Genomic DNA, 12,222 nt, shown 5'->3' on the forward strand with positions numbered 1-12,222 from the left:
AGTGTAATTTACTTAAATGGTGACTATTCTGGAAAGATTCAAAGTTTCTAGCTAATCTGCAAAAGTTCTAGACAACATGTTTTTAAATTCATTTTGCGGGAAACTTACTCTAGTTAGGCTGTTAAGATGTTTGAGGCGTAAAACAGGATTTTGTCAGTTATCTTTATTAGTCTGCATGTTTTCCTTATGATGAGCAGAATTATTATGTAAATTGAGATGTATTGGATAAACCAGTTTTGAGAGAGTAGTTTTAGGAAAAATAAACCTTGTTTTATGACTAGCTTTTAAAATAAGTAAAAAGTCTAAACGGAAATCACAGTAGGCAAAGGTTCTGCTTGAAGTTTCTGTGTTAGTTGAATTCAGAATGGAATATTGGTCTTAATTTTGAATAGTCTTTTTTTTTTTTTTCCTTTCAGTCTCTAACATTACACTTTGAAAGGGAAACTGTCTTGGTAAATTGATGTCGTTTTCAAAAATAACATGTGATTACCAAAAATAAAATTCTTCATCTGTTCACATTTTTGCACTTTATTTTGGTCAGTGAACAGAAGATTAGTCAGTTTTACGTTCTAGTTCTCATGTACTTACTATAAAGTTGGGTTTAAATCACAGCAAAATGATCATTTCAAGGGAAAAATGATTGGTAATAGTTCTATGAAATCAGGATTTGTACTGTCTTATAACGACTAAATCTGTGGACAAATCTGTGACATGGTCTCTTTAACAGCGTTGTCTAGTTAATGGAAACAAGTGTTTGCTGAAGTTAATTCTCCCCGTGAGACAGGCTCTTGTCTTTATTTTCATATTTCATTGCTCTTTAGACAGGACCGTTATGAAGATCACTGGCGATATGATCCTCGTTTTGCTGGAAGCTTTGATGATGAAACTGAGCCTCACAGAGACCCTTATGGCGATGAATTTGATAGACGAAGCGTCCATAGTGAACATTCTGCCCATAGCCTCCGTAGTTCCCGTAGTGTTCATAGCCGTCAGAGCAGCTTCAGTTCTCGTTCTCAGCAAGTGAGTTTCATATGAGTGCATTGGATGGTTGAGTTTGTTCTGTTAATCTGCTTTATGTTGGGAATGGGGTTACCTGATAATCTCTTGGACCAAATCTGTCGAAGATCATAAATATACAAAAGTTGTTATTTCTGTTCTGACCTTGGTTAATAGAAGCATATTTTGAAAGCTCATACTCAGCAACTAGAGACTGAATATTGTGCCACAGTGTGTGCTTGATTTAAAGTGTCTATTTGGTAGGTCGTAAAGTCTTTGAGGACTGGGGTTCAAGTTATGTTTGATACTACATAAGAGCGTAGGAAGACATTGCCCCTTTGGTTAAGGATTTGATCCGACAGTTCACTGGGCATAGGAGCACTGCTGCATTTTGCTGCAGTTGAGAGTGGATCCACACTTCTATTTTTATATGTCCTGTACTTCTCATTGTCACAAGCGTAAAAATGAATATTGGGGTAAAACTTAGAATATGTTTAAAGAGACAAGGCTGTTGAATTGGCCATACAGAACAGTCTTCGCTGTCCTTTCTTTTAAAATAGATTACTCATTTACTTTTAATTACAAATGCACAGGTAATTCCTAAAATATTCCCACTGGTAGATGGTTCTCATACTCTCCTAATAGAATTTGCACTTATATAATCTGTAGTCTCGTATGTTTACCTTCCAACAAGCCAGATGTAGTCATTCAGTTGAGACCCAAAAGTTTCACTGATATTGAACACGGCAAATTGGAGGCTGTACAGGCATTTATACTGAGTATCTTTCCTCAGTCAAGCTGGATTTTCTCTTAAGTCAGGAGAGGCGCTATGAGAGGTTGTGGGATCCTGTCTAAGCTGCAGATGCACAAGCACTCTGTGAATTTTTGTTAGTAGCATACTACATGTGCATAATTATTTAGAAAAGGAGAGGAAGGAGTTGATGGAGAGGGAAGTAAGCCCACAAGTGCAGTCTGAGGTGAGCAAATGAAATCGTAAGAGGGATCAAAGGGAAACAGCAAATTATTTTAGTTCATGTCTATTATACCAGTTGATTCAATGTGCAGCTTTTGTAAGTCCAATGAAAGTCCTGGGCAATTTACAATATTAAAATAGTTGTAAGGAGCCTTATAGCTGCTATGTGGAAGATGAAAAGCTCCTCAGTCCTACTTTGCTACATTGTTCAGCCCATATAATTTATTGCCCCCTTGCTATTGTGACTTTAATGCAACAACTACTACTATGTTTGTTGTATTTAGAGCCAGCTTTATAGAAGCAACCATGATCTGACAGCACCTAATGCATATGAAACCACCACCCAACCAGTCTCGCTTCACACAGAGTATCCATATGGAGGATACCCTGCGAATTTTGATGGTCAACAGCCTTTTACAGATTATGGCTACTCAGCTGGAACAGAATGGCCATCTGTAGAACAAGGTATTTGCAGAATTGTGGGGCAGGGTTGTGGTGAGAGGGTAGTTGACAAGTCTTTACTTTTGTGCCTTTCACTCCACTTTAAAATGATTTACAAACCTTTATTGAGCCTATTGGAAATAAAGACTTGTTCGTAATAGATGCTAAACTGATAACTAGAATATATGTTCCCTATTTGTAGAGTAACTGAGCTATATCTAAGTTAAGTTTTGCTCATTTTGAGTGTAGTCCCTTGCTTGAGCCATCCTGGATTGTCACTGAACAGTTCCCTTATTTTATAGTCAAATATTTAATTGCTGCTGACTATGTATTGACTGTTGCACACTTATGTGCCTTTGTGGTGTTTGCCATAGAATGATATGTATACTAATAGGGTTCTTAAACTCTTGCATCCAAGCATGCTTTGAATTAGATGTATTCTTGTTTCATGAAGAAATATTACTTCTAAACAACTCTTTATATAATCATTTGATATTTTTTCTACTAACCTTTCTTCTTGCAAATAAACAGCTTTGTTTCTAAAAACAGAGTTTATCTCATTTTTCTGTACTGCAGTCCCATCAAGACCTTTGACCCCTGAGAAATTTTTAGTGCCTCATGTCTGTGCAAGGTTTGGTCCTGGGGGCCATCTGACTAAAGTACTGCCAAACCTGCCTGCAGAAGGACAGCCGGCTTTGGTTGAAATACACAGCATGGAGGTAAAGCAAAAGCCTATCAGGAATACAAAAGTGTTTGTTTTTAAATTCTTGTTTATTCTAAAGGGAAAATTGGGGCACTTGTTTGTGGTAGGGCTTTCTGTTGTGTGTGTTAGTTTATAGAAAAACAAACGTTAAGTCCTTGCTTCTGTAAGTCTCTCATATTTTTGCTTTTGATTTCTTCTGCTAGGCCTTAGTATCTCCTTTTCTCACTGTGGTGTTTGGTTAATTATAAAAGGATTCCAGGTCATAAGCACAGTAGGTCTTGGGTTTTTTTCTTTTGTGCACACAGACATTGACTGAAACATGATCATGTGTACCTTTCTCTGCCAGCAGTGATGGTGGCAGTTGGGTAGCTTTGTTTGTGGATACACAGCCTGCAGTAGTGAATCTCTGAGCCCGGGTTGTCAGATTCAGGGCGCCAGGACTTGCATGACAATGCTAGAAAAAAGCTGTGTCAATGCAGCAGGTTAGGCTGCCAGGCCTACCATCTCCTTAGGCTTCTGAGCTGCAGCCTATGCCACGTAGTCCATACAGCTCTTTTTAGTGCCGTAGCTGAGTCGGTTGACCCAGGCCTGGGGAGACGCTATGTAGGTGGTACCCAGGGTAGAAGATGATCAAGTACTTGAGCATATTTCCCTTTCTCCTGTGATGCCACCAGTGGGCCAAAGAAAGACAATTTTTGTTCATCAGATAGACGTGGACTGATTGAAGAGAACTCAGAGAAGGGTGACATAAGTTGCACCATCTGGTTTATGGGGGAGGAGTAGAATGTGACCAAGATAAAACACAATTATCTACAAGTATTTTAATGGTATACACAGCAAGGAGGCGGAGGAATTCTGTAGAGTGTCACAAAGGGTTAAAAGAAAAATATAGGCTTAAAGAACGAACTACTTCCCATGGGATCTTACTCTGTGAAATAATTTCTAATGGAAAGTAATTAGAACATTTAAATTTAGTTGAACAAGGCTCTAACAAACATACTGTAGGAAATACAGCTGTACTGTCCAGCAGTGATGGACTAGATAACAATATAGGTTATGTGTAGCGTTTTTAATATGCTTTGTTAGGTACAAAATGAATCACTGTAAGAGCTTCTAATCATGCTTTTATGGTTCATATTTTTTTTTAAGATTATGTTGCAACATATGCCAGAACAAGAAGAGATGAGAGCGTTTCCGGGCCCTCTTGCCAAGTATGTTTTATGGATTTGATAAGTTATTTTAAAGTGTTCTCAAGATTTTTGCTTGTAATTTTGCATGACTACAAATAAAAGATTTTTTGCTGGTTTTGTCAGATATCACTTACCTGTGTTCCATAAGCCTAAATGTTATTGGAGGCTTGACTTCTACTTACTAATCTTGGTGATGAGGTCTGACACTTCCTCCTAATTCTTTTTCATTGCATACTTTTTGTCCTCTTCCAGAGATGATACCCATAAAGTGGATGTCATTAATTTTGCACAAAACAAAGCCACACAGTGCTTTCAGAATGAAAATCTAATCGACAAAGAGTCTGCAGGCCTGCTTTGGGATTTTATTGTATTGTTGTGCAGACAGAATGGGGTATGTCTTCGTTCTTAAATCTTTGAACTTTCTTTTGATGGTCTGAAAGTCAGTTTTCAGAGCCTTTCTCTTTCGATTTAAGATAAGAATCTTTAAGATATAGCCACTTTGTTTATGTGAAGGTGGCAAGAGTACATGAGGTGTTTGTACTGGGCAAAGAGTGCAAGGGAAGTGCTCAAAAAGCAGGTATTCCTCCTTAATCTTGCTGCCTAAGTTGCTAATAACAGGATAGCAGTGAGGCTTTGTCAGTTTAGTCCTGCTGGGACATCTGAGTTGGCCAGTTCTGTTGTCGTCTTTTAGCTGACCCTGTGTATTATTTTGTGTTAACTTGTTAGACTTCAAGTATTTCAACTATAAAACATTGAAATTAATTTAACTGAAATTCTTTAAAGTGATTTGAATTTTTCATTTATAGACTGTAGTGGGCACAGACATTGCAGAGCTCTTGCTACGAGATCACAAAACAGTTTGGCTTCCCGGGAAATCGCCCAATGAAGCAAACTTGATTGACTTCACTAATGAGGCTTTGGAGCAAGTGGAAGAGGAGTCTGGCGAAGCTCAACTCTCGTTTCTCACTGATAGTCTTATAACCACAATTGACAGTCTTGAAAGAGAGACAGAGAGATTCAGGGAGCTTCTGCTCTATGGTCGTAAGAAGGTGAATTGTCACACTGTTTAAAGTACTAGCTGCTTTTTTTCTTGGATTTATTACTCCAAAACCCACATTCTTAAAGCTCTAGTGGCTTACATATAATTAAAATATCAAGTAATAAAAAGGAAAGTTACAGACAAATAAACGTGTCTAATGTGTAATATTTATGGTACTATCAATGTGCTTAGCTCTGCAGTAGAGAGACAGATTTGCTGCCCCCAAAGAATTCACAGTTCAAAACTGTTATATTGTAACACAGCAGCATGTGACTTGGTGAGCATTTTCAGTTCAGTCATGAGATACCTTCACTAGAAATCTTTAATGCTTTGTCCTGAGTGGTGTATTAAACTACTTGCCCAGTAAACTAATTTACTTTTCATATGCTTTCTACATTAATAGGATGCTTTGGAGTCTGCCATGAAGCATGGACTATGGGGTCATGCTCTACTACTTGCCAGTAAAATGGACAGCAGAACACATGCTAGAGTCATGACCAGGTAATGATCTGCTTTGGTGAAGCTTCTAGTATGGAATAGCCATTTATTTCCCATTGAAGAGGTAGAGTTTGTGGCTCAGAAAGTGAGGCCACAATTGTGTGTGCGCCTGTACTTATGCAGGAATTATTTTTAAAATAGATTGCCTGAGTGTTGACTTAAGTCCTGCTGTAGGTTTAGTTTCAGGGATTTAGCATTTCAAGTTAGACTTCACAGAATTGCAGTGATTGCTACTACTGGTAGTAAAAGTGGCAAGCACTACTTAGGGAGCACCTTCACTGTAAAATGTTTCTCTGTGGATTTTAAACCATCCTGTAAACTTGTTCACTGGCTGACTAACAAATCTGCCTTACCTTGGTAGTGTTATACTATACAAACTACAAAACCAAAGTGAAAATGGGGAGGAAGAGTAGTGTAGGAATTAGGTGCACTTTGTGTTTCAAAAACTTACATATTCAATCCCTATAGTGTGAAAATCTCTGTGTGCTCATGCTCCCATCAGAGTTTTGGGTGTCTTTCTCCACTTGTTTTTGGGACTTTGACATCCAAGTAATGTTATGCCCCTGTTCCATATTTTGGAAGGAAGCAACCATCTTCCAGCAAGGACTGTGTAAATAAAAGCACCTTTCTTCTCTTATGCCTTTGGAAACAATTACACCTGTTGGCACTAGGAGCCCAGCTCTTGAGGCTGTTCCTAGCCTTGTAATGGCACATGGCACTATGGCATGTCCAGTATTCACTTCTGGTTACACTTCCACTGCTGGGCTTTGAAAAGATACTCTTTTTTTCAAAGCTAAACTAAACATAAAGTCTGGGTCTACACTACAGAGTTTTGTCGACAGACGGTGTCTTTGTCGACATAACTCAGGGAGTGTCTACACACGTAAAGCGCTTTCTCGACAGAGCTCATGCGTTTTCCTTGACAGTATTATCCTTCAAAAATTTAATGCATGCCAATCACTGTACAGAACACCGTCGACAAAAGTGCTATATAGACACTTCTGTCAACAGAGAGGGCTTCCACTTGCTGGGCAGCCCTTTGCAGAGCTGCCATTCTGTTTTCTGGCACCAGAGGGCAGCGCAGCCTGGCAGTTCTCTGTCAACAGAGCAAGCTGCGTGTAGATGCAATCCATTGACAGAATACTGTCGATTTCCCTGTCCACAGTAACTTCTGTCGACAGATGCTTCTAGTGTAGACATAGCCAAAAAGTTTGCTGTGTTAACTGCTTACCCACAATTACTTTTATTTTTGTTTTTGTTTAATGTGCATGTAGATTTGCCAACAGTCTTCCAATTAATGATCCTCTGCAAACTGTTTACCAGCTCATGTCTGGAAGAATGCCAGCAGCATCCACAGTGAGTTTTAATAATAAGCTTCAGTGAAGGCTGGTATATATTCTGCTGTGAATTACCTCTTATTGCACGCCAGGAGTATGGTTTTTACATATAATGTGGCTCCAAAAAGCATTTGATAAGTTTATGGAGAATAGTTATATCACTGGCAGGTACCCAAAGCATGGGATTAGATCCCAATCTTCTTGGCTATCCCTAAACCTCTGACTGCCAGATACTAGGACTGGATGACAGAAGATTGAACAAAACAGCTATTGAGTTATCATTCCCTCCAAAGCATCTAGTACTGTCACTGTTAGAAGACAGGATGCTCAGCTAGATTGACCAGTAGCATGGCCATTCTTAAGTCTTTCAGTATCTTATCTAGTGAGCAAATTTTATTTCAGCTCTCACCCACTTATCCACACACTTTCGTTCTGTGGCTTGATGGGTATCTATTCTAATTCTAGTGCTGTGGGGATGAGAAATGGGGAGACTGGAGGCCTCATCTTGCTATGGTGCTGTCCAACTTGACCAATAACATGGACGTTGAATCGAGGACTATTACCACCATGGGAGATACTCTTGGTAACTAATTTGAAGTTGAATCTATGGCGAATAAAGTGGGTAGACAGCAAGGTTCTGTATAGTAGGAGCAATAAAACAGATGTGAGCTATGAACAAATGAAGGGGTTTTTTTAAACATAAATTGCTGAGTTTGTTTTATTAAACTAACATTTGCTACTTGTACAATAAAACCGACTTTTTAGTTCTGCGGATTTCTGTTTTGAGAGTGAATTTGAATTTGAGAGCCAAAGCAATTCAAGACGCTATGAATTAGTTATGTACCAGTGAGCTACAATTTCCTGAGTGATCTGTTTGCACTTTGTTTCAGCTTCTAAAGGCCTTTTAGATGCTGCTCATTTTTGCTACCTGATGGCCCAGATCGGATTTGGTGTTTATACAAAGAAAACAACAAAGCTTGTCCTAATTGGATCAAATCACAGGTCTGGCATTCAAATTACTTGCCTATGTTTTTGTAAAACTCTATTTAGATTAAAAAATGAAAATAGAAGGAAATGGATTGCAATTTTCTGACAAGTAAAGCGCCACAATATGTAATCATTTAAGCAAAGTTGTTTAAGACCTCGCCACTTTTGAATCATGCAGTTTGTTGATCTAATGCTTTGCACTCAGTAGGGCCGTGGAACTAACTTCAGATGTGACAGTAATATTAAAAAATCTCTAAATTAAAAGCAATATCTCCAAATTAATTTGTTTTTCCACTTTTTTTCTCTCAGCCTGCCATTTTTAAAGTTTGCCACTAATGAAGCCATTCAAAGAACAGAAGCCTATGAATATGCACAGTCACTGGGAACCCAGCCCTGCTGTTTACCGAATTTCCAGGTTAGGAGTGGTTCTTTTTTTTTTAATTGATTTAATGTTTTACCACAGGTATATATGAGACGTGGTTTTTATCTTTCTTATGAATGGCATGGTGTTTGTTTTCATTTCATACTGTCTCAAGTACTTGAAGGACTGGGTCTTTTTCTTAGACTTGCTCCAAAAAGACTCCTGATAATGAAAATAATGCAAGGTAACTTTCTAGTGGAAACGAAAGCTAAACTTAGAAATGATCAAACATTTAAAAAAATCATGTACTCTATAATTTTGGGTCTCTGTTTGGCATTCTAATAAATGTAAATCTCTTTAAGATTGAGTTCTAAATGTATGGCCAGATCATTGCACTGTGTGCTAATGCTTTTAGGATTTTTCTGGTGCTAATGCTAACCACTAAATCTGATTTTTCCCTCAAGAGCAAATATTGTGAATGCCACACTACAGAACTTATCTTAAAGGTAGTGACAGCATTTAAAATTCAAAGAAATCCAGCAGGATTTATTTGTACTGTTTTCATACAATCTGACTCCCCATTATCCCCAAAGAACTTGAGTAGAGGAACACTTACAAAGCTTTTTGATTAATATTCTCTTTTAAATCAAGAATGCATGTGATGATGAGGTATGTCAGTTTGTGGCTGGAGTATAACATTACCTTCTTACATTCTGCAGGTTTTCAAGTTCATCTATGCTTGCCGACTAGCTGAGATGGGACTTGCTGCACAAGCATTTCATTACTGTGAAGTGATTTCTAAAACAGTTCTTAAAAATCCCTATTACTACTCATCTGTGCTTATCAGTCAACTTATTCAGGTACTATAGAGATGAGTATTCTTTCGAATTAAATACTCATGGCTTGATGTCTATTGGTTCCTGAATGATAGCTTAGAAGTCTCTAATATTTTTATTTTATGGCTTCTTTACCAATTTTGTTCATATTTATTCTTTTAATAGATATCATCTCAGTTACGCCTGTTTGACCCACAGATTAAAGAGAAACCAGAGCAGGAATTATTTATTGAGCCATCCTGGTTAGTACGACTTCGGCACTTGGATGGACAGATCAAGGTATAAAGTCTGCTTTCCAAAATGAAAGAGCTTCCCTGTAAAGTTTTGACTTAAAAACATTTTATGAAAAGGCGCTCATGATGCACTTTTTCTGTTCTAGTAACAGATGAGAATTATAAAATTCTGATTTCTTATGTGTTAAAGCTACCTAGTTGCATACCATTAAAATCAGACTGATATGCAGACTCGTGGGTGTCCATGTCTTCAGTGTAAAATAGCCGAAAGATGGTGGGTGGGGAAGGGGATAGGCTTCTTTATGCATTCTTGCACAAGGAAAACTGTAAAACTTCAAGGTTTTAATTACTCTGTAAAGAGAAAGCAGAGAGCAGGTTGATGAAAGGTGGACATGTAAGTATTGATCGTAGTTGCTAATTTGTAAACAATGCAGGAGAGGAAGGTATGTTGGTTGAAAAAAAATGTTTTGTTTTTTTTTTTTAATAAAAGCCTAGGGGTACTTGTAAAACTCACCTTTGCTTTTACAAAAGCTTGCGTATGTTTGTGGGTTTTTTAAGCATCTCTTCTTTGGGCTGAACTTGACCTAACAATGATCTTTTACTTATTTTTTTTAACTTGAGAGAGTTATGATTGGGAAATCTAGTTGCAAAGCTTTTCTTTCCTCACCTTCAGGAAACTAACAAATGATTTTTTTTTTTTTTTTATTTAGAAGAGTTTCCTTGATATACTCTTTCTGCATTATGAATTTACGATCTTATAGTGGTTAATTGGCCTTTGTTTTCTCCTCACTGCAGGATGGTACAATAGCTTACAATGTAGATAGATCCACCCCTCAGCAGTATGTCTGCAGCACACCAAGCTCTGAATTAGACCATGTCAGTCAATATGATGGAACAGTACCCGGACAGGATGTGGGCCCTGCTGCTGAAAACCCATTGTTGACATCCTTGTTACCTAATATGATGCAGCCCCCTGTGCAAGGTGTGCAGCTAATGCCATCAGGTTGGTATTTGACATTGTTCTGCAAGTGTGTAATGGGGTGAAAACAAACTTAATGGACCACAAAATATTAAAAGTAAATTGTGTTTTTTGTGTTTTTTTTTATGCAGCATTAGAAATAGGACTAACGCTTCCTTACATAATTGCCAGTTAGCTTTTTCTTTTGCACGCTAATGGGTGTAAAGATTTTACAGTTCTTCATATAGAAACCCATAAAGGCATCTGACTGGTCTCCCTTGTAATGGGGGCAGAATAGGAGATATTTGAAAAGTAACTGGGAGCTTTTAAGAGTACCCTTTTGACATCAAACGAATGCTTCTTTTTTGAAAACTGTCTTCATTTTCTTTGGAGTGACGTGTTTTGTATATCAGGTGCTTCTAATTCTGTTGCTTCTTCACTGCTGCCACAGGATCCAGTGAGACAACTCAAGTGTGAGAAATGCCGAGTAGCAACAGTGACAGTGTTTGAGCTTTATTCTCCTGGTAGGCTTTCTGTATGGAGGTATGAAATCCTCCTCGGAGAAGTTGGAGTCTCCTTGTATGGTGACTTGCTTAACATTTGTCAAGTAAATATGGAGACTTATTGTCCATGAACTGCAATAACTTCTCCACAGTAAAATGCATCCCTGTAAGGTAGACAAATATCCTGTTGTACAGATGAATTTGTTGGAAGTGGAGCTGGGATTAGAACTGAGCAGTTCCTGGCTCTACCCTCTAGTGCTTAGACCATCTTTCTCCTTTGTACCAGTAATTTTCTTAAATTTTTGTCTGCAGCACCTCAGACTATCCTGGAGGGATCAGCAGCTGTGACTCCTCTTACTCAGCAAGAAACTGCTGGTGTTCCTTTCTATCCTGTGGCTGCTCCCCCTATTGGTCCAGGGTCTGGTTTTGCACCACCAGGCTTTCCAGCTCCATATGGAGCTGAACAGTCTCCACAGTACCTGGGATCTACAATGCCACAAGGAGGACCACCTCCTCATGCACCAGAACCACAGCAGGAAGAGCGGTTCAACCAGGAAGGAGGTTTGTGCTCTCAATAAATGTTGTCCCTGCCCTTAATGGCACGGAAATCTCTTTGGAGACTGAGAGGACTTGTTTCAATAATTTAAAATTGTGAAGTAAATCTTGGTTAACTGAATGTGGAGTGAAAACTTAAAAGAAGGGAAATAATCTCACTGAGAAGAGTTGGGTAATACTGGCCTTGCATATCAGGCTTGACTTAAGGTCAAGATAGAAATTCAGCGTAAGGAAATGTCACTACGTGATCCCTTTTCGACATTTCTCTTTCAGAAACCACAACCTAAAGTAGTTGTGTGAGCAATTTCTTTTGGAAATGCTCATGATTGGAATTGGAGGAAGTTCTTCATCTCAAGCTGGAAGTGAAGGCTTAGAGCAGGGAATTGTAGCATTTGAATAATAGGAGGTGCTCCATGTCAAGGCTAAAGTACATTGAGAGCAGTACAAAGAATTCTGCAGAGCACCATTGTAAGGCATGCTTCGCTTATCCCAGTTCTAATGCTCCTTTCTAAGAAACTAAATTCACATGGATGAACTTTGTGCCAGCCCTGACATTTTCATATTTATTCTTGAAAGCATCAGGATCTCTAGCACTGGAATCGCAAACCAGTG

At 38.5% G+C, this 12,222-nt stretch overlaps 1 protein-coding gene across 6 annotated transcripts in view; it reads left to right on the forward strand.

Annotated features, from left to right (window-relative positions):
- The window catches only part of SEC16A (SEC16 homolog A, endoplasmic reticulum export factor), a 39,190-nt gene that overhangs the window by 14,995 nt on the left and 11,973 nt on the right, over positions 1-12,222 (forward strand). For all 6 annotated transcript variants that reach the window (XM_075015152.1, XM_075015155.1, XM_075015154.1 and 3 more), the window contains 15 exons: positions 822-1,020; positions 2,254-2,434; positions 2,987-3,129; positions 4,263-4,324; positions 4,556-4,694; positions 5,110-5,352; positions 5,746-5,843; positions 7,115-7,196; positions 7,643-7,760; positions 8,068-8,179; positions 8,474-8,579; positions 9,245-9,385; positions 9,527-9,640; positions 10,390-10,597; positions 11,368-11,616. In XM_075015152.1, coding sequence (XP_074871253.1) covers positions 822-1,020; positions 2,254-2,434; positions 2,987-3,129; positions 4,263-4,324; positions 4,556-4,694; positions 5,110-5,352; positions 5,746-5,843; positions 7,115-7,196; positions 7,643-7,760; positions 8,068-8,179; positions 8,474-8,579; positions 9,245-9,385; positions 9,527-9,640; positions 10,390-10,597; positions 11,368-11,616 — 2,195 coding nt within the window. The remainder of the gene's footprint in view (positions 1-821; positions 1,021-2,253; positions 2,435-2,986; positions 3,130-4,262; positions 4,325-4,555; positions 4,695-5,109; positions 5,353-5,745; positions 5,844-7,114; positions 7,197-7,642; positions 7,761-8,067; positions 8,180-8,473; positions 8,580-9,244; positions 9,386-9,526; positions 9,641-10,389; positions 10,598-11,367; positions 11,617-12,222) is intronic.

The sequence above is a fragment of the Carettochelys insculpta genome, chromosome 21, assembly GCF_033958435.1.
Source record: "Carettochelys insculpta isolate YL-2023 chromosome 21, ASM3395843v1, whole genome shotgun sequence".
In the NCBI taxonomy this organism is placed as follows: domain Eukaryota; kingdom Metazoa; phylum Chordata; order Testudines; family Carettochelyidae; genus Carettochelys; species Carettochelys insculpta.